The sequence below is a fragment of the Oncorhynchus mykiss genome, chromosome 11, assembly GCF_013265735.2.
Source record: "Oncorhynchus mykiss isolate Arlee chromosome 11, USDA_OmykA_1.1, whole genome shotgun sequence".
NCBI lineage: Eukaryota > Metazoa > Chordata > Actinopteri > Salmoniformes > Salmonidae > Oncorhynchus > Oncorhynchus mykiss.
The window spans coordinates 1,452,697-1,480,527 of NC_048575.1; the positions used below are offsets into that span (position 1 = coordinate 1,452,697).

At 43.5% G+C, this 27,831-nt stretch overlaps 1 protein-coding gene across 4 annotated transcripts in view; it reads left to right on the plus strand.

Moving 5' to 3' along the window:
• nktr (natural killer cell triggering receptor) overlaps positions 1-26,932 on the plus strand; it is a 90,256-nt gene extending 63,324 nt beyond the window's left edge. For 3 of the 4 annotated variants that reach the window (XM_036934654.1, XM_036934655.1, XM_036934657.1), the window contains 8 exons: positions 2,028-2,253; positions 2,438-2,611; positions 6,069-6,156; positions 9,268-9,419; positions 14,089-17,004; positions 17,334-17,477; positions 19,323-19,415; positions 26,063-26,932. In XM_036934654.1, the coding sequence (XP_036790549.1) occupies positions 2,028-2,253; positions 2,438-2,611; positions 6,069-6,156; positions 9,268-9,419; positions 14,089-17,004; positions 17,334-17,477; positions 19,323-19,415; positions 26,063-26,126 (3,857 nt within the window). In that variant the 3' untranslated portion in view covers positions 26,127-26,932. The remainder of the gene's footprint in view (positions 1-2,027; positions 2,254-2,437; positions 2,612-6,068; positions 6,157-9,267; positions 9,420-14,088; positions 17,005-17,333; positions 17,478-19,322; positions 19,416-26,062) is intronic. The other variant, XM_036934656.1, reaches the window with a different exon arrangement.
• Positions 26,933-27,831: the final 899 nt, after the last annotated feature.

The window sequence follows — 27,831 nt, forward strand, 5'->3', positions numbered from 1 at the left end:
ATAATTCATAAAAATCTAAATAACTTCACAGATCTTCATTGCAAAGGGTTTAAACACTGTTTCCCATGCTTGTTCAATGAACCATAAACAATTAATGAATGTGCACCTGTGGAACGGTCGTTAAGACACTAACAGCTTACAGACTGTAGGCAATTAAGTAGAGCTGTGTCGTGATGGGGTCTCGTAGAGCTGTGATGTGGTCTAGTAGAACTGTTTTGTGATGGGTCTAGTAGAGCTGTGTCGTGATGGGGTCTCGTAGAGCTGTGATGGGTCTAGTAGAGCTATGTCGTGATGGGGTCTCGTAGAGCTGTGATGGGTCTAGTAGAGCTGTGTCGTGATGGGGTCTAGTAGAGCTGTGCTGTGATGGGTCTAGTAGAGCTGTGGTGTGATGGGTCTAGGAGAGCTGTGGTGTGATGGGTCTTGTAGAGCTGTGGTGTGATGGGTCTAGGAGAGCTGTGGTGTGATGGGTCTAGGAGAGCTGTGGTGTGATGGGTCTAGGAGAGCTGTGGTGTGATGGGCCGGGCCTTGTGGAGCTGTCCTGAGGTGGATCTAGCTTGGTAAGTCTGTGCTCCGTTGACCTGGGCTGGAGCAGACTGGGAGGCTGGTTGGTTGACCTGGGCTGTGACAGACTGGGAGGCTGGTTGGTTGACCTGGGCTGTGGCAGACTGGGAGGCTGGTGCAGTGTCATCAGGCTGTGTGGTGGCTATGCTGGTTGTGCTGGTCTCTGGTCTCAGGTTCTACCTGTGTTGTACCAAGTTTGTGGACATGTTCTCTAGATGCAGAGAACATAATGACTAGCTGCTGATTGAAGGTGTCAATGTACCTCTCTCTCTGCTCTTGCTCCACTCACCTCCCTGAACTGTTTCATCTCTTCTTTTAGTTTCTGGACAGTGTCCTCTTGAAGCTTGTTCTCTCTGAGTTCTATGACCTCTGCTTCGACTAGAGAGAAGGTGTTGTGGAAACATTGCATAGCTGGTGTTCTTGGTGTTTTAGGCATGTTCTTGGCTCTGTCTGCTACAGGTGAGGTAGGTAGAGGGCTTCTTGCTGGGTCACAGAGGCTGTTGGGGCCTGCTTTTCTACGTCATCTCCCTCTACTTTTTCCTCAGCTTCTGAGATGAGTTCAGCTTCTACTTTTAGGGTAGCAAACATATTCTCAAAAGCCATGAGGCTTGAATCATTGCCTTGTATCAATACAATTCCATTATTGTAGAAGTTGACAGCTTGACACCTGTTGCTCTGGTCAGCTTCTTCAAAAATGCTGATCTGACAGCCTTGGCTGATGCAAATTACCCTTCTTCATACGTGCCCTCGTTTGTTATTAAATATTCCATTGGTTCTTGTTTTGTAACTGGTAAGCTCTGCAAACAGACATTCATGGTTCTGTCCCATCAATCCTTTGAAACGTTTCTTATCTTTCTCTGTCTGGATGTCTGGTGGGTAAACAATTTCCATAGCAACGCTGGTGATGTTGGCTACAATGCTGCAATAGAAGCCTACCTTTTCCAAAACAGCATTGTTTCTTGTATTACTGTCTCTAGTGTCTTTAATGTCCTTTGTCTTCTGTTCTTTTGTCTTTCTATTAGTTAGCTACCTAGCTTATTTTAGGAGAGTCCCATCAACTGCTTACCAACTGGTAAACAATCCAGCTAGCTAAGATAACTGTACAATTTTATAAAAATAGTAACTTCTTCAAAAGCTTATCTTTGTTGCTTGTTTTGTCTCCCCCCCATCACACACTAATGTACTTAAATCTAAAAAACCATAGGAGCTCGTTTTTTTCAGCAACTGCTGCTCAATTTGGAACTCTGGAACCTGTCTCTCTCTCGCTGTATCTCTCGTTCTGTGTCTCTGTCTGTCTCTCTCGCTGTGTGTTTGTGTTTCTCTCTCTCGCTGTGTCTCTCACTCACTCTGTCTGTTTCTGTCTCTGTGTGTCTCTCTCACTCACTCTATCTGTTTCTGTCTGTGTGTGTGTGTGTCTCTCTGTCTCTCTCTCGCTCTCTCTCTCTCTCTCTCTCTGTGTTCTGTAGTTCTGGAAGGAAAGAGGAAGCGGCGGTCGCATTCTGCAGACTCCTCCCTCAGTTCTCCTGGCTCCTCTCAGTTCTCCTCTCTGGAGTCTGGGAGTGAATCTGAGGAGAAGCACCACCATCACAGGCGAAAGAGACACTCCAAGAGCAAACGCTCCAAGAAGAGGAGGAGAGAGAGGGAGGTGAAGAGAGAGGGTCACACTGACAGGGTGGAGCCTGGTCTAAAGGGGTGAGGTTCACTGTGGACTACCTCACACCAATACGGCTAAATTATTCACAAGATATTTCGGGCTTATTATGATGTGCAACTGTCCTGCACATTTGAGGTGTCAAATCTGTTTACATTCCACGGTTGTGATGTTTTTTTAATTGGTATGTTTTTTGTTGCTGCTCACTCAATAATTTTCTCACAGCCCTGTGGATGGAGGGATGGTGGCGGTAGCTGTGGAGGAGGAGGGTGGAGGGAAGGAGCAGAGTGGTTTGAAGAGAGAGAAACCAGTAGTTCGTCCAGAGGAGATCCCTCCTGTTCCTGAGAACCGCTTCCTATTGAGGAGAGACCAGCCGGGTCAGGAGGACCAACCAGACACGTGAGTCTATCTCTGATACTAACCCTCTCTCTGTTACTAACCCTGTTAACCAGCTGGGTCACAAGGACCATCCAGACACGTCAGTCTATCTCTGATACTAACCCTCTCTCTGTTACTAAACCTGTTAACCAGCCAGGTCAGGAGGACCAACCAGACACGCCAGTCTCTTGATTCTGATCCTACCATGTGTTGCATCCCTAGAGGGTCAATGTAGTCCCGGATTTATCTAATCTAGGATCAATCTAGTCCTGGGCCAATTCAGGCTCAGTATAATCTTGTTTAATACAGTAGTTACCTAATTTAACTCAAGAATTGACCACTTGACCTGGAATGTTAATTGAAAAATGCCTGTCATTGAAAAGGGGCATTAATTAACTTTTTTAACTTCTTAAGGCTGAGATCCCGCTAACAAGATAGATATGACAACAGCCAGTGAAAGTGCAGGGCGCCAAATTCAAAACAACAGAAATCCCATAATTAAAATTCCTCAAACATAAAAGTATTTCACAACATTTTAAAGATACACTTCTTGTTAATCCCACCACAGTGTCCGATTTCAAATAGACTTTACGTCGAAAGCACCACAAACGATTGTGTTAGGTCAGAGCCAAGTCACAGAAAAACACAGCCATTTTTCCAGCCAAAGAGAGGAGTCACAAAAATCAGAAATAGAGAGAGAATTAATCACTAACCTTTGATGATCTTCATCAGATGACACTCATAGGACTTCATCTTACACAAAACATGTATGTTTTGTTCGATAAAGTTTATACACTGCTCAAAAAAATAAAGGGAACACTTAAACAACACAATGTAACTCCAAGTCAATCACACTTCTGTGAAATCAAACTGTCCACTTAGGAAGCAACACTGATTGACAATAAATGTCACATGCTGTTGTGCAAATGGAATAGACAACAGGTGGAAATTATAGGCAATTAGCAAGACACCCCTAATAAAGGAGTGGTTCTGCAGGTGGGGACCACAGACCACTTCTCAGTTCCTGGCTGAGAGTTCTTCTCACTTCTCAGTTCCTGCCTTCTCATGCTTCCTGGCTGATGTTTTGGTCACTTTTGAATGCTGGCGGTGCTTTCGCTCTAGTGGAAGCATGAGGCGGAGTCTACAACCCACACAAGTGGCTCAGGTAGTGCAGCTCATCCAGGTTGGTACATCGATGCGAGCTGTGGCTTGAAGGTTTGCTGTGTCTGTCAGCGTAGTGTCCAGAGCATGGAGACGCTACCAGGAGACAGGCCAGTACATCAGGAGACATGGAGGAGGCCGTAGGAGAGCAACAACCCAGCAGCAGGACCGCTACCTCCGCCTTTGTGCAAGGAGGAGCAGGAGGAGCACTGCCAGAGCCCTGCAAAATGACCTCCAGCAGGCCACAAATGTGCATGTGTCTGCTCAAACGGTCAGAAACAGACTCCATGAGGGTGGTATGAGGGCCCGACGTCCACAGGTGGGGGTTGTGCTTACAGCCCAACACCGTGCAGGACGTTTGGCATTTGCCAGAAAACACCAAGATTGGCAAATTCACCACTGGCGCCCTGTGCTCTTCACAGATGAAAGCAGGTTCACAATGAGCACGTGACAGACATGACAGAGTCTGGAGACGCCGTGGAAAAACGTTCTGCTGCCTGCAACATCCTCCAGCATGACCGGTTTGGCGGTGGGTCAGTCATGGTGTGGGGTGGCATTTCTTTGGGGTGCCGCACAGCCCTCCATGTGCTCACCAGAGGTAGCCTGACTGCCATTAGGTACCGAGATGAGATCCTCAGACCCCTTGTGAGACCATATGCTGGTGCGGTTGGCCCTTGGTTCCTCCAAATGCAAGACTATGCTAGACCTCATGTGGCTGGAGTGTGTCAGCAGTTCCTGCAAGAGGAAGGCATTGATGCTATGGACTGGCCCGCCCGCTCCCCAGACCTGAATCCAATTGAGCACATCTGGGACATCATGTCTCGCTCCATCCACCAACGCCACGTTGCACCACAGACTGTCCAGGAGTTGGCGGATGCTTTAGTCCAGGTCTGGGAGGAGATCCCTCAGGAGACCATCCGCAACCTCATCAGAAGCATGCCCAGGCATTGTAGGGAGGTCATACAGGCACGTGGAGGCCACACACACTACTGAGCCTCATTTTGAATTGTTTTAAGGACATTACATCAAAGTTGGATCAGCCTGGAGTGTGGCTTTCCACTTTGATTTTGAGTTTTGATTTTGGGTTGATAAATTTGATTTCCATTGATAATTTTTGTGTAATTTTGTTGTCAGCACATTCAACTATGTAAAGAAAAAAGTATTTAATAAGAATATTTCATTCATTCAGATCTAGGATGTGTTATTTTAGTGTTCCCTTTATTTTTTTGAGCAGTGTATTTTTATAAAAAGAGTTTACATTGGCGTGTTATGTTCAGTAGTTCCAAAAACATCTGGTGATTTTGCAGAACCACATCAATTTACAGAAATTCTCATAATAAATGTTGATGAAAATGCAAGTGTTATGCATGGAACTTTAGATACACTTCTCCTTAATGCAACCGCTATGTCAGATTTCAAAAAAGCTTTACGGAAAAAGCAAACCATGCAATAATCTGAGTACGGCGCTCAGAGACCCAACGAGCCAAACAGATCCAGCGCATATTGTGCAGTCAACAGAAATAACATTATAAATATTCCCTTACCTTTGATGATCTTCATCAGAATGCACTCCCAGGAATCCCAGTTCCACAATAAATGTTTGATTTGTTCGATAATATCCATAATTTATGTGGATTCAAAGTTACGAAGCGCGTTCACTAGGAGCAGACAAAATGTCAAAGTTCCATTACAGTCCATAGAAACATGTCAAACGATGTATAGAATCAATCTTTAGGATGTTTTTAACATAAATCTTCAATAATGTTCCAACCGGAGAATTCCTTTGTCTGTAGAAAAGCAATGGAACGCGAGCTACCTCATCTGAACGAGCGTCACGAGCTTGTGGCACTCTGCCAGATCACTGACTCAAAGAGCCCTTATGAGCCCCTCCTTTACAGTAGAAGCCTCAAACAAGTTTCTAAAGACTGTTGACATCTAGTGGAAGCCCTAGGAAGTGCATCATGACCAATATCCCACAGTATCTTCAATAGGGAATGAGTTGAAAAACGACCAACCTCAGATTTCCCACTTCCTGGTTGGATTTTTTCTCAGGTTTTTGCCTGCCATATGAGTTCTGTTTTACTCACAGACATCATTCAAACATTTTTAGAAACTTCAGTGTGTTTTCTATCCAAATATACTAATAATGTGCATATATTTGCAACTGGGACTGAGTAGCAGGCAGTTTACTCTGGGCACCTTATTCATCCAAGCTACTCGATACTGCCCCCAGCCATTTAAGCCTCAAAATGACCTAAACTGAAAACCAAATGGCTTCCAGTTTGTTTGTCTATAATTGTGTTCATGTTATTTCCAGAACTAAGTCAGAGGTCTCCTCCCTTCCCAATGACCTGAAGCAGTCAGTCACCAAGTCTGGACGCAAGATCAAAGGCAGAGGGACAATGGTACATTATCCTATTATAACTACTACAATACTATACCAATGGTACATTATCCTATTATACCTATTAACATACTATACCAATGGTACATTATCCTATTATAACTACTACCATACTATACCAATGGTGCCCTATTATAACTACTACCATACTATACCAATGGTACATTATCCTATTATACCTATTACCATACTATACCAATGGTACATTATCCTATTATACCTATTACCATACTATACCAATGGTACATTATCCTATTATACCTATTACCATACTATACCAATGGTACATTATCCTATTATAACTACTACCATACTATACCAATGGTACCCTATTATAACTACTACCATACTATACCAATGGTACATTATCCTATTATAACTACTACCATACTATACCAATGGTACATTATCATGTTATACCTAATACCGTACTATACCAATGGTACATAATATTATAACAACTACCATACTATAACAATGGTACATTATCCTAGTATAACTACTACCATACTATACCAATGGTACATTATCCTAGTATAACTACTACCATACTATGCCAATTGTACATAATATTATAACAACTACCATACTATAACAATGGTACATTATCCTAGTATAACTACTACCATACTATGCCAATGTAACATAATAGTATAACTACTACCATACTAGAACAATGGTACATTATCCTATTATAACTACCACTATATAATAACAATGGTACATTATCATATTATAACGACTATAATGATGCACCATTGGTACATAATATTACAACTATATCAATGGTACATAGCATTATAACTACTACCATACCAATGGTACATTTTCATATTATAACTACTACCATACTATACCAATGGTACATTATCCTACTATAACTACTACCATACTACACAAATGGTACATAGTATAACTACTACCATACCAATGGTACATGTAACTACTACCATACTACATATTATAACTACTGCCATACACATGGTACATATATAACGACGACCATACCAATGGTACATTGTCCTATTATAACTGCTACCATACTATAACAATGACACATTATCCTATTATAACTACCACGATATAATACCAATTGTACATTTTCCTATTACAACGACTACCATACTATAACAATGGTACATTATACTATTATAACTACTACCATACTACACCAGTGGTACATTATACTATTATAACTACTACCATACTACACCAATGGTACATGTATTCCAATGTTACATAATATTATAACTACTACCATACTATACCAATTGTACATTATCCTATCATAACTCCTACAATATGATACCAATGGTACATTATCCAATTAGAACTACTATGATATAATAATTGTATATTATCCTATTATAACTCCTACCATTTTATTTTATTTGACCTTTATTTAACTAGGCAGTTAGTTAAGTCAGTTAAGAACAAATTCTTATTTTCAATGACGGCCTAGGAACTGTGGGTTAACTGCCTGTTCAGGGGCAGAACGACAGATTTGTCAGCTCGGGGGTTTGAACTTGCAACCTTCCGGTTACTAGTCCAACGCTCTAACCACTAGGCTACCCTGCCACCCCATACAATACCAATGGTACATATTATAACTCCTACCATACGATACCAATGGTACATATTATAACTCCTACCATACGATACCAATGGTACATTATCCTATTATAACTCCTACCATACGATACCAATGGTACATTATCCTATTATAACTCCTACCATACGATACCAATGGTACATATTATAACTCCTACCATACGATACCAATGGTACATTATCCTATTATAACTCCTACCATACGATACCAATGGTACATTATCCTATTATAACTCCTACCATACGATACCAATGGTACATATTATAACTCCTACCATACGATACCAATGGTACATATTATAACTCCTACCATACAATACCAATGGTACATATTATAACTCCTACCATACGATACCAATGGTACATATTATAACTCCTGCCATACGATACCAATGGTACATTATCCTATTATACCTATTACCATACGATACCAATGGTACATTATCCTATTATAACTCCTACCATACGATACCAATGGTACATATTATAACTCCTACCATACGATACCAATGGTACATATTATAACTCCTACCATACGATACCAATGGTACATATTATAACTCCTACCATACGATACCAATGGTACATATTATGACTCCTACCATACAATACCAATGGTACATAGTATAACTCCTACCATACGATACCAATGGTACATAGTATAACTCCTGCCATACGATACCAATGGTACATATTATAACTCATACCATACGATACCAATGGTACATATTATAGCTCCTACCATACGATACCAATGGTACATATTATAACTCCTACCATACGATACCAATGGTACATATTATAACTCCTACCATACGATACCAATGGTACATATTATAACTCCTACCATACGATACCAATGGTATACATTCTCCAGTCTGAAGTCTCTCTAAAGCCCCTAGGCTACCCTGCCGCTACCATACGATACCAATGGTACATATTTTAACTCCTACCATACGATACCAATGGTACATATTATAACTCCTACCATACGATACCAATGGTACATATTATAACTCCTACCATACGATACCAATAGTATACATTCTCCAGTCTGAAGTCTCTCTAAAGCCCCTAGGCTACCCTGCCGCTACCATACGATACCAATGGTACATATTATAACTCCTACCATACGCTACCAATAGTATACATTCTCCAGTCTGAAGTCTCTCTAAAGCCCCAATGTGACTGAATCAGGACTCTGCACAAAGGCATAACCTGTTCAAAGGACATAAGATGAACGGTACAGAGACGACAAGATGTTGCTGAATGACCTGAGAGATCTTTTTTTAATGGAAGAGACGCAAACATCTTTCTGTCTGTGGTCTTTAATTCCCCACTAAAGCAACCAATCAATGTTGACTTCATGGAAATCAGGTAACCAGCCCTTTGGGAGCTCTGCGTAGAAACTGGACGAGACTATCAGGGGAGGAAGTGACGTGCAGAACACCAGTGTGCTGTAGGTCAGTCTGGTTAGTTTCCTGTTCTGTTCTCTCTGCAGAGGTACCACACCCCGACGTGCTCTAAGTCGCACTCGGCTTCGGAGGAGGAGGGACAAGGAAGCAGCGAAACCCCGCCCCACTGGAAGGAGGAAATGCAGAGAACCAAGACCTACCAGCCACCCAGCGTAGAGAGATGGAGCCGAGGAGACAAGTACACCACTGTTTAACTGTATACAATACATTGTGGAACTGCATGGTAGGGCCGAAAGGTCCTTACCATTTAAGTGTCACAATACAATAGGAGACTCCCAGCTCCCCTAAAACCATGTGTTTAACACTTGTTTTGGTTTCTACATGATTCCATATGTGTGTCATAGTTTTGATGTCTTCACTATTATTCTACAATGTAGAAAATAGTAAAAAGGCAAACTCTTGAATGAGTAGGTGTGTCCAAACTTTTGACTGGTACTGTATATATAAATATATAATAGGGAAAGGGAAAGTGGGATACTACTATATGTAATACATAGTTACTATAACTACTATATATAATTCATAGCTACTATAACTACTATATATAATTCATAGCTACTATAACTACTATATATAATTCATAGTTACTATAACTACTATATATAATACCTAGCTACTATAACTACTATATATAATACCTTGCTACTATAACTACTATATATATAATACCTTGCTACTATAACTACTATATATAATACCTTGCTACTATAACTACTATATATAATACCTTGCTACTATAACTACTATGTATATAATACCTTGCTACTATAACTACTATATATAATACCTTGCTACTATAACTACTATATATATAATACCTAGCTACTATAACTACTATATACAGTGGGGCAAAAAAGTATTTAGTCAGCCACCAATTGTGCAAGTTCTCCCACTTAAAAAGATGAGAGGCCTGTAATTTTCATCATAAGTACACTTCAACTATGACAGACAAAATGAGAAAAAAAAAACAGAATCGCATTGTAGGATTTTTTTATTAATTTATTTGCAAATTATGGTGGAAAATAAGTATTTGGTCAATAACAAAAGTTTATCTCAATACTTTGTTATATACCCTTTGTCGGCAATGACAGAGGTCAAACGTTTTCTGTAAGTCTTCACAAGGTTTTCACACACTGTTGCTGGTATTTTGGCCCATTCCTCCATGCAGATCTCCTCTAGAGCAGTGATGTTTTGGGGCTGTTGCTAGACAACACGGACTTTCAACTCCCTCCAAAGATTTTCTATGGGGTTGAGATCTGGAGACTGGCTAGGCCACTCCAGGACCTTGAAATGCTTCTTACGAAGCCACTCCTTCGTTGCCCGGGCAGTGTGTTTGGGATCATTGTCATGCTGAAAAACCCAGCCACGTTTCATCTTCAATGCCCTTGCTGATGGAAGGAGGTTTTCACTCAAAATCTCACGATACATGGCCCCATTCATTCTTTCCTTTATACGGATCAGTCGTCCTGGTTCCTTTGCAGAAAAACAGCCCCAAAGCATGATGTTTCCACTCCCATGCTTCACAGTAGGTATGGTGTTCTTTGGATGCAACTCAACATTCTTTGTCCTCCAAACACGACGAGTTGAGTTTTTACCAAAAAGTTATATTTTGGTTTCATCTGACCATATGACTCCCAATCTTCTTCTGGATCATCCAAATGCTCTCTAGCAAACTTCAGACGGGCCTGGACATATACTGACTTAAGCAGGGGGACACGTCTGGCACTGCAGGATTTGAGTCCTTGGCGGCGTAGTGTGTTACTGATGGTAGGCTTTGTTACTTTGGTCCCAGTTCTCTGCAGGTCATTCACTAGGTCCCCGTGTGGTTCTGGGATTTTTGCTCATCGTTCTTGTGATCATTTTGACCCCACGGGGTGAGATCTTGCGTGGAGCCCCAGATCGAGGGAGATTATCAGTGGTCTTGTATGTCTTCCATTTCCTAATAATTGCTCCCACAGTTGATTTCTTCAAACCAAGCTGCTTACCTATTGCAGATTCAGTCTTCCCAGCCTGGTGCAGGTCTACAATTGTGTTTCTGGTGTCCTTTGACAGCTCTTTGGTCTTCGCCATAGTGGAGTTTATACCTAGCTACTATAACTACTATATATAATTCATAGCTACTATAACTACTATGTATAATACATAGTTACTATAACTACTATATATAATTCACAGCTACTATAACTACTATATATAATACCTAGCTTTATCTTGGCCAGGTCGCAGTTGCAAATGAGAACTTGTTCGCAACTAGCCTACCTGGTTAAATAAAGTTAAAATTAAATTAAAATAATACCTAGCTACTATAACTACTATATAGAATACCTAGCTACTATAAATACTATATATAATACCTAGCTACTATAACTACTATATATAATACCTAGCTACTATAACTACTTAATATAATACCTTGCTACTATAACTACTATATATACAGTGCCTTGCGAAAGTATTCGGCCCCCTTGAACTTTGCGACCTTTTGCCACATTTCAGGCTTCAAACATAAAGATATAAAACTGTATTTTTTTTGTGAAGAATCAACAACAAGTGGGACACAATCATGAAGTGGAACGACATTTATTAAATATTTCAAACTTTTTTAACAAATCAAAAACTGAAAAATTGGGCGTGCAAAATTATTCAGCCCCCTTAAGTTAATACTTTGTAGCGCCACCTTTTGCTGCGATTACAGCTGTAAGTCGCTTGGGGTATGTCTCTATCAGTTTTGCACATCGAGAGACTGAAATGTTTTCCCATTCCTCCTTGCAAAACAGCTCGAGCTCAGTGAGGTTGGATGGAGAGCATTTGTGAACAGCAGTTTTCAGTTCTTTCCACAGATTCTCGATTGGATTCAGGTCTGGACTTTGACTTGGCCATTCTAACACCTGGATATGTTTATTTTTTAACCATTCCATTGTAGATTTTGCTTTATGTTTTGGATCATTGTCTTGTTGGAAGACAAATCTCCATCCCAGTCTCAGGTCTTTTGCAGACTCCATCAGGTTTTCTTCCAGGATGGTCCTGTATTTGGCTCCATCCATCTTCCCATCAATTTTAACCATCTTCCCTGTCCCTGCTGAAGAAAAGCAGGCCCAAACCATGTTGCTGCCACCACCATGTTTGACAGTGGGGATGGTGTGTTCATGGTGATGAGCTGTGTTGCTTTTACGCCAAACATAACGTTTTGCATTGTTGCCAAAAAGTTCAATTTTGGTTTCATCTGACCAGAGCACCTTCTTCCACATGTTTGATGTGTCTCCCAGGTGGCTTGTGGCAAACTTTAAACAACACTTTTTATCGATATCTTTAAGAAATGGCTTTCTTCTTGCCACTCTTCCATAAAGGCCAGATTTGTGCAATATACGACTGATTGTTGTCCTATGGACAGAGTCTCCCACCTCAGCTGTAGATCTCTGCAGTTCATCCAGAGTGATCATGGCCCTCTTGGCTGCATCTCTGATCAGTCTTCTCCTTGTATGAGCTGAAAGTTTAGAGGGACGGCCAGGTGTTGGTAGATTTGCAGTGGTCTGATACTCCTTCCATTTCAGTATTATCGCTTGCACAGTGCTCCTTGGGATGTTTAAAGCTTGGGAAATCTTTTTGTATCCAAATCCGGCTTTAAACTTCTTCACAACAGTATCTCGGACCTGCCTGGTGTGTTCCTTGTTCTTCATGATGCTCTCTGCGCTTTTAACGGACCTCTGAGACTATCACAGTGCAGGTGCATTTATACGGAGACTTGATTACACACAGGTGGATTGTATTTATCATCATTAGTCATTTAGGTCAACATTGGATCATTCAGAGATCCTCACTGAACTTCTGGAGAGAGTTTGCTGCACTGAAAGTAAAGGGGCTGAATAATTTTACGCGCCCAATTTTTCAGTTTTTGATTTGTTAAAAAAGTTTGAAATATCCAATAAATGTCGTTCCACTTCATGATTGTGTCCCACTTGTTGGTGATTCTTCACAAAAAATACAGTTTTAAATCTTTATGTTTGAAGCCTGAAATGTGGCAAAAGGTCGCAAAGTTCAAGGGGGCCGAATACTTTCGCAAGGCACTGTATATTATACCTAACTACTATATATAATACCTACAGTGAGGGGAAAAAAGTATTTGATCACCTGCTGAGTTTGTACGTTTGCCCACTGACAAAGAAATTATCAGTCTATTATTTTAATGGTAGGTATATTTGAACAGTGATAGACAGAATAACAACAAAAAAATCCAGGAAAACGCATGTCAAAAATGTTATAAATTGATTTGCATTTTAATGAGGGAAATAAGTATTTGACCCCTCTGCAAAACATGACTTAGTACTTGGTGGCAAAACCCTTGTTGGCAATCACAGAGGTCAGACGTTTCTGCTTTTCTGATGTATCAAATACTTATGTCATGCAATAAAATGCAAATTAATTACTTAAAAATCATACAATGTGATTTTCTGGATTTTTGTTTTAGATTCCATCTCTCACAGTTGAAGTGTACCTATGTTAAAAATTACAGACCTCTACATGCTTTGTAAGTAGGAAACACTGCCGATTTTGCAGGTTATCAAATACTTGTTCTCCCCACTGTGTGTGTATATATATATATATATATATGTATGTATAATACATAGCTACTATGACTACTATACATAATACCTAGCTACTATAACTACTTTATCTAAATAATACCTAGCTACTATAACTACTATATGTGTATATATATAATACATAGCTACTCTGTGTGACAACTTGAGCATTATCAATGCTAACCACTGATCCAGCTACATGTCGTAATGTTTGAAACCTGGAGGTCAGTTCGACTTATCTCTGAGGGTGGGATCTTGACTTAACAGATTGAATGACCGTTGTTCCTGCAGATGGGAGGGAGACCGCAGCAGGAGTGACTCCCCATGGTCCCAGTCCCCGGAGTGCTCCTCAGGCCACAGCACTGACCGCTCCAGCCAGCCCCGCCCACACAGGAAGGAGAAGAAGAAAGCCAAGCGCAAGAAGGCCAAGAGACGCAAACATGCCAAGAGACAAAAGAAGGAGTCCACCAAGAGCAAAGAGCCCAAACAGTCGCCCGTCCGAGAGGGTCATTGGACAAATCCTGGTGATATTGAGAGAAGGTCCCTCTCAGTGTCCCGGACCCCTTCCGCCCACAGACGCTCCCTCAGAAAGCAGTGCTCCGGGTCGGGCAAGCGGCATCACTCCTCCCCTTCATCCAGAGACTCCAGTTCCTACACACCTAGCCGCTCCAGATCCAGGGGCAGGTCTGTGTCTTACTCCCAGTCCAGGAGTCTGTCTCACTCCAGAAGCAGGTCTCTATCTATGTCAAGGTCCACATCCAGGTCTCGATCCAGATCCCGGTACAGATCCAGGTCCAGGTCTTTGTCCCGGCTCAGGAGGAGAAAGGCAACCAGATCCTCCAAAAAATCCAAGATGGCTGACGTCAGCAGGCTAAAGCCAGACGCCTCAGCCGCAGGGACAGTGAAGGGTGTAGACACCAAAGCCACAGCCCTCCCTGCCACCCCAGCCCCTGAGAACGCCCCTGTCATACCCATGAGTGACAGCCCCCCTCCCTCACGCTGGAAGCCCGGCCAGAAACCATGGAAACCCTCCTACGTCCGAGTCCAGGAGGTCAAGACCAAGACGACCCCAGCCTGCCTGTCCCCCATAGGCCCCACAGCCCCCAGTACATCTGATAACCACCCAGATAACTCCCACCTGGAAAAGAGCCGTGGCTCTAAGAGCCACAGACACCAGAGACGATCACCCAGCGGCTCCTACAGGAGCAGGTCCTACAGCCGGTCTCACAGTCACTCCAGGAGTCACTCCCGGTCCAGGATACGGTCACCAGGTCCCTACTACAGCAGATCCTCCTCCTACAGCAGGTCAGACTCCTATGACTCTCACAGGAGAGGCCTAGACAAGACCTTAGACAAGACTATAGACAAGGGCTGGAAACAGTACTACAGCTCTCTGAAGCGGATCAAGAACCTGGATAAGTACCTCAAAGCGCCTGACTCCCAGATCAACATGTTTTCATCTGACTCTGAGGACGGAACAGCCAGCGAACACAGTCCTGGGCCCAGGCAGAATGGCTCCAAGGGACCAAAGCTCTTTGGCATCTTATCAGAAGACCGACGTCATCAGGAAACGGAAGCAAAAAGTCTGAAACCAAACCAAAAGTCCTTGGAGGAACCCAGCAGTAGGTCAGAGTGGGACAGTGACGGGGATAAACTAGGCAGAAAGACCAGCCTGGTGAACAACCAGAAGCCTGATGTTAGGTCAGCAGAGATTCCTGACCAGAGACTAGCAGCTCTCGCTGGGTGGGACTCTGAGAGCGACTCTGAGAAGGTGCTGCCCAAGATGGCCACCACCGAGCCCAAGGTCTTCCTGTCAGAGAAGGAGGAGGGCGAGGCCAGCTCCGAGTCAGAACATGAACACCATGTACGGTCACACAGCAAGATGAACAAAGCCCCTGGAACCTCTGTGTTGCTGCTTCCTGCACCTGTACATAATGCCACCCCATTGGAGGGGAGCCCTGAGAAGAGCCCCGAGGCAGAGAGACACAAGAGCAGGAAGAAGAACAAACGTAAACACAAACGCAAGAGGAGGAGCTCTGCCAAGTCTGGCTCCCACAGGTCAAAGGTCAAGTCAAAGCGGTCCAAGAGGAAACACCAGAAGCTGAAGGAGACATTCCACTGGCAGCCGCCAATGGAGTTTGGAGAGGATGAGGAGGAGGATGAGTCCCAGAAAGAGAAACGTCTGGAGCAAAAACATACTGCTGTAAAGGATAGTCCTCAGAGAGCTGTCAGGGGAAGACCTGGCAAATCCCCATGTCTGGAAAAGGAGGACAAGGAGAGAAGTCCTGCTTCACCCAACAGAAACAGTTCAGTACAGCCAATGCCTCACAGCGTGGAAGATGCAGCAGAGATTACCAAAGAACTGAAAGCTAAACCAATTGCCAACTCGAACCCAAAACACTCAAAACCTCAGGACCTCACTGCTAACCTGCCAAAGATGGATCAGCCAGAGATGGTAGACGATATGGAGATCTGCACCCCAGAACATGACCTCCCTGACCCCACTACCGAGCCACCAGGCCTTCCGGGCCAACAGGCACCAGATATCAGTCTGAAAACACTGTCTCCTCTGAGTCGCTCCTTAAAGAAGGGAGACGTGTTTCTCTCACCTGTTAAAGATCCACAGTGTACAGCATCTCTGCCAGCTGTGATGCTAGCTAGTGGGGAGCAGCAGGAAACTGCAGCAGGCAGAGCCGCTGGTCCTCCTGTCGACCCTAAATGGAAGCCTCTAAAGGGGATGGCTGCTCTGCAAGCCCTGAACCCAAACCCCTCCTCCCTGGCTCGTCTGCTCCCCACCAGACTCCCGGAGCACAGTGGGCCCCGGACCCAGCCCCAGGAAGGCATCAGGCCCCAGGGCAGCAGGACCCAGAGCCAAGGCGGGAGGACCCAGGGGGGAGTCAGCATCCAGATCAAGAGCCAGAGCCGGGTGCGTCCGGGGTCGCTGTTCGACGAGGTACGGAAGACGGCCAGACTGAACCAGAGGCCCAGGAACCAGGACAGCAGTTCCAGTGAGGAGAGGTCTCAGTCTGCAGCTGGAGCCGGGGGAGGGGCCACGGAGAAGGAGCAGGGAAGCAGGAGGTCCCGGTCGGGGTCTAGCCCCTCCCACAGGTCCAGGTCCAGAGGAAGATCCCCCTCCTCCAGCCGCTCCAGGAATAGATCGCGCTCCTCCAGCTACTCCTCCAGGTTTGCTGACTGGCTTACTTTACTGGCTTGCTTACTTACTGGCTGACTGGCTGGGGAGTTTACTGGCTGTCTGGCTTACTGACTGACTGGGCAGTTTACTGACTGACTGGTTTACTGGCCGGTTGGCTGACCGACTGACTGGTTGGGTGGCCAGCTGGCTGGCTGGTTGACTGACTGAAATTATTGATGTTATTTTGATATGTAGCCAGGTAATGTCTGGTTTGTGTAATATAAAGGTCATTTATGCAACATATCCATGTTTTATGATCTACAGGTCTGAAATGGACGTGACAGAAATAATCTGATTTAATCTGGAACTCTTCTCCTAGGAGTCGGAGCAGGAGCAGGAGGAGGTATCCCAGAGGGCGCTCCCAGTCCCGCAGCATCACCTACCGCAGCTACAACAGTCATAGTCGGACCTATAGTAGAAGTAATTCCAGAAGCCGTTCTTATGATCGACGCAGGAGATCCAGGTAGACTAGACGTGTTGACCAGCTAGACCTGTCCATCTATCCTCTTCAATGTAGACCATCTATACCTGTCCATCTGTCCTCCTCAATGTAGACCGTCTAGACCTGACCATCTGTCCTCCTCAGTCATGTCTCCATGTTTTCTCTACATGTGCATCATGTCAATCAACAAATATACATTTTTGGGGTTTGTGGGTAAACTCTAGTTACAGTACATTCGGAAAGAATTCAGCCACTTTGACTTTTTCCACATTTTGTTATATTCAGTCTTATTTTAAAATTGATTTAAATAGGTTTTCTTTTGTCATCAAGCTACACCCAATACCCCACAATGACAAAGCAACATTTGTAAAAAAATTTAACTGAAAAATCACATTTACATAAGTATTCAGACCCTTTACTCAGTACTTTGGTGAACCACTTTAGGCAGCGATTACAGCATTGAGTCTTCTTGGGTATGACGCTACAAGCTTGGCACATCTGTATTTGGAGATTCCCCCATTCTCCTCTGCAGATCCTCTCAAGCTCTGTCAGGTTGGATGAGGAATGTCGCTGCTCAGCTATTTTCAGGTCTCTCCAGACATGTTTGATTGGGTTCAAGTCCTGGCTCTGGCTGGGCCACTCAAGGACATTCAGAGACTTGTCCCGAAGCCACTCCTGCGTTGTCTTGGCTGTGTGCTTAGGGTTGTTGTCCTGTTGGAAGGTGAACCTTCGCCCCAGTCTGAGGTCCTGAGCGCTATGGAGGAGGTTTTCATCAAGGATCTCTCTACTTTGCTCCTTTCATCTTTCCCTTTATCCTGACTAGTCTCCTAGTCCCTGCCGCTGAAAGACATCCCCACAGCATGATGCTGCCACCACCATGCTTCTACGTAGTGATTGTGCCAGGTTTCTTCCAGACGTGATGCTTGGCATTCAAGCCAAAGTGTTCAATCTTGGTTTCATCAGACCAGAGAATCTTGTTTCTCATTGTCTGAGAGTCCTTTAGGTGCCTTTTGGCAAACTCCAAGCGGGCCGTCACGTGGCTTTTACTGAGGAGTGGCTTCCATCTGGCCACTCTACCATAAAGGCCTGATTGGTGGAGTGCTGCAGAGATGGTTGCCCTTCTAGAAGGTTCTCCCATCTCCACAGAGGAACTCTAGAGCTTTGCCAGTGACCATCGGGTTCTTGGTCACCTCCCTGACCAAGGCCATTCTCCTCTGATGACTCAGTTTGGCCGGGCAGACAGCCCAAGGAAGAGTGTTGGTGGTTCCAAACTTCTTCCATTTCAGAATGATGGAGGCCACTGTGTTCTCGGGGACCTTCCTGTGCTACAGAAACTTTTCGGTACCCTTCCCCAGATCTGTGCCTCAACGCAATCCTGTCTCTGAGCTCTACTGACAATTCCTTCGACCTCGGGGCTTGGTTCTTTCTCTGACATGCACAGTCATCTGTGGGACCTAATATAGACAGGTGTGTCCCTTTCCAAATCATGTCCAATTAATTTAATTTACCACAGGTGGACTCCAATTAAGATGTTGAAACATCTCAAGGATGATCAATGGAAACGGGATGCACCTGACTCAATTTCGAGTCTCATAGCAAAGGGTCTGAATACTTATGTAAAAATGTATTTCTGTTCATTTTTAATACATAGACATTTTTGTAAAACTATTTTTGCTTTCTCATTGTTGGGTATTGTGTGTCGATTGAGGGGAAATCAAATATTGAATCGATTTTAGAACAAGGCTGTAATGTAACAGTGTGGAGAAAGTCAAGGGTCCTAAATACTTTCTGAATGCAGTGTGTATTTGGATGAAGTCTGAATACTTTAATGGTTTAGTGAACAGTCCTTTGTCTATCTTAACACAGGTCTGACTCCTATGACACTTACTCCAGTCGGAGTCGTAGCCGCAGCTCCAGCAGGAGGCGTGGGAGAAGGAGTGATAGCTACAGGAGCTCCAGGTAAGAGGTCCCCCCCTCACACACACATCAGACAGGTATATTCTCAAACCCCTCACACACACATCAGACAGGTATATTCTCAAACCCCTCACACACACATCAGACAGGTACAGTGCCTTGTGAAAGTATTCGGCCCCCTTGAACTTTGCGACCTTTTGCCACATTTCAGGCTTCAAACATAAAGATATAAAACTGTATTTTTTTGTGAAGAATCAACAACAAGTGGGACACAATCATGAAGTGGAACGACATTTATTGGATATTTCAAACTTTTTTAACAAATCAAAAACTGAAAAATTGGGCGTGCAGAATTATTCAGCCCCCTTAAGTTAATACTTTGTAGCGCCACCTTTTGCTGCGATTACAGCTGTAAGTCGCTTGGGGTATGTCTCTATCAGTTTTGCACATCGAGAGACTGAAATTTTTTCCCATTCCTCCTTGCAAAACAGCTCGAGCTCAGTGAGGTTGGATGGAGAGCATTTGTGAACAGCAGTTTTCAGTTCTTTCCACAGATTCTCGATTGGATTCAGGTCTGGACTTTGACTTGGCCATTCTAACACCTGGATATGTTTAATTTTGAATCATTCCATTGTAGATTTTGCTTTATGTTTTGGATCATTGTCTTGTTGGAAGACAAATCTCCGTCCCAGTCTCAGGTCTTTTGCAGACTCCATCAGGTTTTCTTCCAGAATGGTCCTGTATTTGGCTCCATCCATCTTCCCATCAATTTTAACCATCTTCCCTGTCCCTGCTGAAGAAAAGCAGGCCCAAACCATGATGCTGCCACCACCATGTTTGACAGTGGGGATGGTGTGTTCAGGGTGATGAGCTGTGTTGCTTTTACGCCAAACATAACGTTTTGCATTGTTGCCAAAAAGGTCAATTTTGGTTTCATCTGACCAGAGCACCTTCTTCCACATGTTTGGTGTGTCTCCCAGGTGGCTTGTGGCAAACTTTAAACAACACTTTTTATGGATATCTTTAAGAAATGGCTTTCTTCTTGCCACTCTTCCATAAAGGCCAGATTTGTGCAATATACGACTGATTGTTGTCCTATGGACAGAGTCTCCCACCTCAGCTGTAGATCTCCGCAGTTCATCCAGAGTGATCATGGGCCTCTTGGCTGCATCTCTGATCAGTCTTCTCCTTGTATGAGCTGAAAGTTTAGAGGGACGGCCAGGTCTTGGTAGATTTGCAGTGGTCTGATACTCCTTCAATTTCAATATTATCGCTTGCACAGTGCTCCTTGGGATGTTTAAAGCTTGGGAAATCTTTTTGTATCCAAATCCGGCTTTAAACTTCTTCACAACAGTATCTCGGACCTGCCTGGTGTGTTCCTTGTTCTTCATGATGCTCTCTGCGCTTTTAACGGACCTCTGAGACTATCACAGTGCAGGTGCATTTATACGGAGACTTGATTACACACAGGTGGATTGTATTTATCATCATTAGTCATTTAGGTCAACATTGGATCATTCAGAGATCCTCACTGAACTTCTGGAGAGAGTTTGCTGCACTGAAAGTAAAGGGGCTGAATAATTTTGCACGCCCAATTTTTCAGTTTTTGATTTGTTAAAAAAGTTTGAAATATCCAATAAATGTCGTTCCACTTCATGATTGTGTCACACTTGTTGTTGATTCTTCACAAACAAATACAGCTTTATTTCTTTATGTTTGAAGCCTGAAATGTGGCAAAAGGTCGCAAAGTTCAAGGGGGCCGAATACTTTCGCAAGGCACTGTACCTGTCGGGGGGTTGAGAATTTTCCTGTCAGGTGGGGGGGAGGGGTTGAGAATATACCTGTCAGGAGTGGGGGGTTGAGAATATACCTGTCAGGAGGGGGGGTTGAGAATATACCTGTCAGGAGGGGGGGTTGAGAATATACCTGTCAGGTGGGGGGGTTGAGAATATACCTGTCGGGGGGTGGGGGGGTTGAGAATATACCTGTCAGGAGGGGGGGGTTGAGAATATACCTGTCAGGAGGGGGGGTTGAGAATATACCTGTCAGGAGGGGGGGGGTTGAGAATATACCTGTCGGGGGGTGGGGGGCTTGAGAATATACCTGTCAGGAGGGGGGGTTGAGAATATACCTGTCAGGCGGGGGGGGGTTGAGAATATACCTGTCAGGTGGGGGGGGGGGGTGAGAATATACATGTCAAGTGGGGGGTAGAGAATATACATGTTGGGGGGTAGAGAATATACATGTTGGGGGGGGTTGAGAATAATCATGTCGGGGGGTTGAGAATATACCTGTCAGGCGGGGGGGTTGAGAATATACCTGTCGGGGGGTGGGGGGCTTGAGAATATACCTGTCGGGGGGTGGGGGGCTTGAGAATATACATGTCAATTTAGGGGTTGAGAATATTCATGTCGGGGGGTTGAGAATATACCTGTCAGGTGGGGGGTTGAGAATATATCTATCAGGTGGGGGGTTGAGAATATATCTGTCAGGCGGGGGGTTGAGAATATATCTGTCAGGCGGGGGGTTGAGAATATACCTGTCGGGGGGTGGGGGGCTTGAGAATATACCTGTCGGGGGGTGGGGGGCTTGAGAATATACCTGTCGGGGGGTGGGGGGGTTGAGAATATACCTGTCGGGGGGTGGGGGGCTTGAGAATATACCTGTGGGGGGGTTGAGAATTTACCTGTCAGGTGGGGAGGAGGGGGGTGAGAATATACCTGTCAGGTGGGGAGGGGGGTGAGAATATACCTGTCAGGTGTGGAGGAGGGGGGTGAGAATATACCTGTCAGGTGGGGAGGAGGGGGGTGTGAATATACCTGTCAGGTGAGGAGGAGGGGGGTGAGAATATACATGTCAAGTGGGGGGTTTAGAATAATCATGTTGGGGGGTTGAGAATAATCATGTTGGGGGGTTGAGACTATACCTGTCAGGCGGGGAGGAGGGGTTGAGAATATACCTGTCAGGTGGGGGGGATGAAAATATAGAGTTGAAGTCGGAAGTTTACATACACCTTAGTTCAAATGTATTTGGCCGAGTTTTTCACAATTTCTGACATTTAATCCTAGTAAAAATTCCCTGTCTTAGGTCAATTAGGATCACCACTTTATTTTAAGAATGTGAAATGTCAGAATAATAGTAGAGAGAATGATTTATTTCATCTTTTAGTTCTTTCATCACATTCCCAGTGGGTCAGAAGTTTACATACAATCAATTAGTATTTGGTAGCATTGCCTTTAAATTGTTTAACTTGGGTCAAGCGTTTCAGGTAGCCTTCTACAAGCTTCCCACAATAAGTTGGGCCCATTCCTCCTGACAGAGCTGGTGTAACTGAGTCAGGATTGTAGGCCTCCCTGCTTGTACACGCAAGGAGTTGTGCCCACAATTTTTCTATAGGTTTGAGGTCAGGGCTTTGTCATGGCCACTCCAATACCTTGACTTTGTTGTCCTTAAGCCATTTTGTCACAACTTTGGAAGTATGCTTGGGGTCATTGTCCATTTGGAAGACCCATTTCTGACCAAGCTTTAACTTCCTGACTGATGTCTTGAGAAGTTGCTTCAATATATCCACATACATGTTCCAGCCTCATGATGCCATCTATTTTGTGAAGTGCACCAGTCCCTCCTGCAGCAAAGCACCCCCACAACATGATGCTGCCACCGCCGTGCTTCACAGTTGGGATGGTGTTCTTCGGCTTGCAAGCATCCCCCTTTTTCCTCTAAACCTAACAATGGTCATTATGGCCAAACAGTTCTATTTTTGTTTCATCAGACCAGAGGACATTTCTCCAAAAAGTACAATCTTTTTGCACCAAAGTACGTTCATCTCTAGGAGACAGAACGCGTCTCCCTCCTGAGCGGTATGATGGCTGCGTGGTCCCATGGTGTTTATACTTGTGTATTATTCGTACAGATGAACGTTGTACCTTCAGGCGTTTGTAAATTGCTCCCAAGGATGAACAAGACTTGTGGAGGTCTTCAATGCTGATTTATTTTGATTTTCCCATGATGTCAAGCAGAGGTTCTGAGTTTGAAGGCATGCCTTGAAATACATCAACAGGTATACCTCCAATTGACCAAATGATGTAAATTAGCCTATCAGAAGCTTCTAAAGCCATGACATTATTTTCTGGAATTTTCCAAGCTGTTTAAAGGCACAGTCAACTTAAGTGTATGTAAACTTCTGACCCACTGGAATTGTGAAACAGTGAATTATAAGTGAAGTAATCTGTCTGTAAACAATTGTTGATAAAATGACTTGTGTCATGAACAAATTAGATGTCCTAACCGGCTTGCCAAAACTATAGTTTGTTAACAAGAAATTTGTTGAGTGGTTGAAAAACGAGTTTTAATGACTCCAACCTAACTGCATATAAACTTCTGACTTCAACTGTACCTGTCAGGGGGGGTCTGAGAAAATACCTGTCTGATGTGTGTGTGGTGGGGGGGGGGGGGGGGGGTTGAGAATATACCTGTCTGATGTGTGTGTGTGGGGGGGGGGTTGAGAATATACCTGTCTGATGTGTGTGTGTGTGTGTGGGGGGTTGAGAATATACCTGTCTGATGTGTGTGTGTGTGTGGGGGGGGGGGGGGGGGGGGGGGTTGAGAATATACATGTCTGATGTGTGTGTGAGGGGTTTTAGAATATACATGTCTGATGTGTGTGTGAGGGGTTTTAGAATATACAGTGCCTTGCGAAAGTATTCGGCCCCCTTGAACTTTGCAACCTTTTGCCACATTTCAGGCTTCAAACATAAAGATATAAAACTGTATTTTTTTGTGAAGAATCAACAACAAGTGGGACACAATCATGAAGTGGAACGGCATTTATTGGATATTTCAAACTTTTTTAACAAATCAAAAACTGAACAATTGGGCGTGCAAAATTATTCAGCCCCTTTACTTTCAGTACGGTAAACTCTCTTCAGAAGTTCAGTGAGGATCTCTGAATGATCCAATGTTGACCTAAATGACTAATGATGATAAATACAATCCACCTGTGTGTAATCAAGTCTCTGTATAAATGCACCTGCACTGTGATAGTCTCAGAGGTCCGTCAAAAGCGCAGAGAGCATCATGAAGAACAAGGAACACACCAGGCAGGTCCGAGATAAAGTTCAAAGCCGGATTTGGATACAAAAAGATTTCCCAAGCTTTAAACATCCCAAGGAGCACTGTGCAAGCGATAATATTGAAATTGAAGGAGTATCAGACCACTGCAAATCTACCAAGACCTGGCAGTCCCTCTAAACTTTCAGCTCATACAAGGAGAAGACTGATCAGAGATGCAGCCAAGAGGCCCATGATCACTCTGGATGAACTGCAGAGATCTACAGCTGAGGTGGGAGACTCTGTCCATAGGACAACAATCAGTCGTATATTGCACAAATCTGGCCTTATGGAAGAGTGGCAAGAAGAAAGCCATTTCTTAAAGATATCCATAAAAAGTGTTGTTTAAAGTTTGCCACAAGCCACCTGGGAGACACACCAAACATGTGGAAGAAGGTGCTCTGGTCAGATGAAACCAAAATTGAACTTTTTGGCAACAATGCAAAACGTTATGTTTGGCGCAAAAGCAACACAGCTGAACACACCATCCCCACTGTCAAACATGGTGGTGGCAGCATCATGGTTTGGGCCTGCTTTTCTTCAGCAGGGACAGGGAAGATGGTTAAAATTGATGGGAAGATGGATGGAGCCAAATACAGGACCATTCTGGAAGAAAACCTGATGGAGTCTGCAAAAGACCTGAGACTGGGACGGAGATTTGTCTTCCAACAAGACAATGATCCAAAACATAAAGCAAAATCTACAATGGAATGGTTCAAAAATAAACATATCCAGGTGTTAGAATGGCCAAGTCAAAGTCCAGACCTGAATCCAATCGAGAATCTGTGGAAAGAACTGAAAACTGCTGTTCACAAATGCTCTCCATCCAACCTCACTGAGCTCGAGCTGTTTTGCAAGGAGGAATGGGAAAAAATTTCAGTCTCTCGATGTGCAAAACTGATAGAGACATACCCCAAGCGACTTACAGCTGTAATCGCAGCAAAAGGTGGCGCTACAAAGTATTAACTTAAGGGGGCTGAATAATTTTGCACGCCCAATTTTTCTGTTTATGATTTGTTAAAAAAAGTTTGAAATATCCAATAAATGTCGTTCCACTTCATGATTGTGTCCCACTTGTTGTTGATTCTTCACAAAAAAATACAGTTTTATATCTTTATGTTTGAAGCCTGAAATGTGGCAAAAGGTCGCAAAGTTCAAGGGGGCCGAATACTTTCGCAAGGCACTGTATATTCTCAAGCCCCCCACCCCCCGACAGGTATATTCTCAACCCCCCCACCTAACAGGTATATTCTCATTCCTCCACCTGACATGTATATTCTCAACCCCCCCTCCTGACAGGTGTATTCTCAACCCCCCCTCCTGACAGGTATATTCTCAGCCCTCCACCTGACATGTATATTCTCAACCCCCCCACCTGACAGGAAAATTCTCAACCCCCCGACAGGTATATTCTCAACCCCCCACAGGTTAATTCTCTGTTCTCTTCTCCTCTTGCTAAAGTTACTCCACTATTTTAAAAACATTTTTAAGAGTCTAACCATCCACTTAACGAGACTAAAGTGAAATATTTATTTATATTTTCACTGTTTTCCCCCATTCATGTGTCTGTCCCTCTGCAGGTCTTACCACTCCTCTAGTCGCAGCTCCTCCCGACACTGGAGTCACAGTGGAAGATACAGTTGAGCTGGATCATGTCTGTTACCGTCTCTGTCCTGATGATTCATGAGTCTGTTTCTGTCCTGATGATTCATGAGTCTGTTTCTGTCCTGATGATTCATGAGTCTGTTTCTGTCCTGATGATTCATGAGTCTGTTTCTGTCCTGATGATTCATGAGTCTGTTTCTGTCCTGATGCTTCATGAGTCTGTTTCTGTCCAGATGCTTCATATGGGTTGATCTGGTTCATGATTCTGTCTCTGTCCTAGTGATTCATGTGGGTTGCTCTGGTTCAGGAGTCAGTTTCTGTCCTGGTGATTCCTGTGGGTCTATACAGCTATCATGCCTACTCCCTGTCACTCAGTGTAATACCGAACTGGACAAGAGTACAAACAGATCTGGGACCAGGCATGCCTCCTTTTGTTCTCTCATCTTCTATTGGGAACTTATTTGGTTACTTCTTATATAGAGGGAAAAGTAATGACCTGTATGTCATTTGTGTGGCTATCAGAAAGCACCCCTTGACTTATTCCACATTTTGTTAGAACCTGAATTCAAAATTGATTAATTATCTATTTTCTCTCACACATCTGCACACAAAACCCTCTAATGACAAAGTGAAAACATGTTTTTAGACATTCTTGCTAATTAATTGAAAGTTAAATAGAGAAATATCTCCTTTATGTAAGTATTGACATTTTTTTTTTTTTTTTTAAAACCTTTATTTAACTAGGCAAGTCAGTTAAGAACAAATTCTTATTTACAATGATGGGTTTGAACTTGCAACCTTCCGGTTACTTGTCCAACGCTCTAACCACTAGGCTACCCTGCCGCCCCTGCCTGGCAGAGATTACAGCTGTGAGTGTTTCTGGGTAAGTCTCTAAGAGATTTGCACACCAGGATTGTACAACATTTGCACATTATTCTTTCAAAATTTCTTCAAGCTCTGTCAAATTGGTTGTTGATAATTTTCAAGTCTTGCCATACATAATTAAGCCACTCCGGAACATTCAATGTCTTCTTGGTAAGTAACTGTAGTGTATATTTGGCCTTATGTTTTAGGTTATTGTCCTGATGAAAGGTGAATTAATCTCTGTTGGAAAGCAGACTGAACCAGGTTTTCCTCTTGGATTTTACCTGTGCTTAGCTCTATTGCATTTCTATTTATCCTGAAAAACTCCTAGTTCTTACAGATGCCACATTTTTGACAGTTTTACTTTAGTGCCTTATTGCAAACAGGATGCATGTTTTGGAATATTTTTTATTCTGTACAGACATTCTTTTCACTCTGTCATTTAGGTTAGTATTGTAGAGTAGCTACAAGGTTGTTGATCCATCCTCAGTTTTCTCCTATCACAGCCATTAAACTCCTTTAACTGTTTTAAAGTCACCATTGGCCTCATTGTGAAATCCCTGAGCGCTTTCCTTCCTCTCCGGCAACTGAGGTAGGAAGGACGCCTGTATCTTTGTAGTGACTGGGTGTATTGATACACCATCCAAAGTGTAATTAATAACTTCACCATGCTCAAAGGGATATTCAATGTCTGCTTTTTTTTATCGATCTACCAATAGGTGCCCTTCTTTGCGAGGCATTGGAAAACCTCCCTGGTCTTTGTGTTTGAATCTGTGTTTGAAATTCACTGCTCTACCGAGGGACCTTATAGATAATTGTGTGTGTGGGGTACAGAGATGAGGAAGTCATTCAAAAATCATGTTACACACAGTGAGTCAAT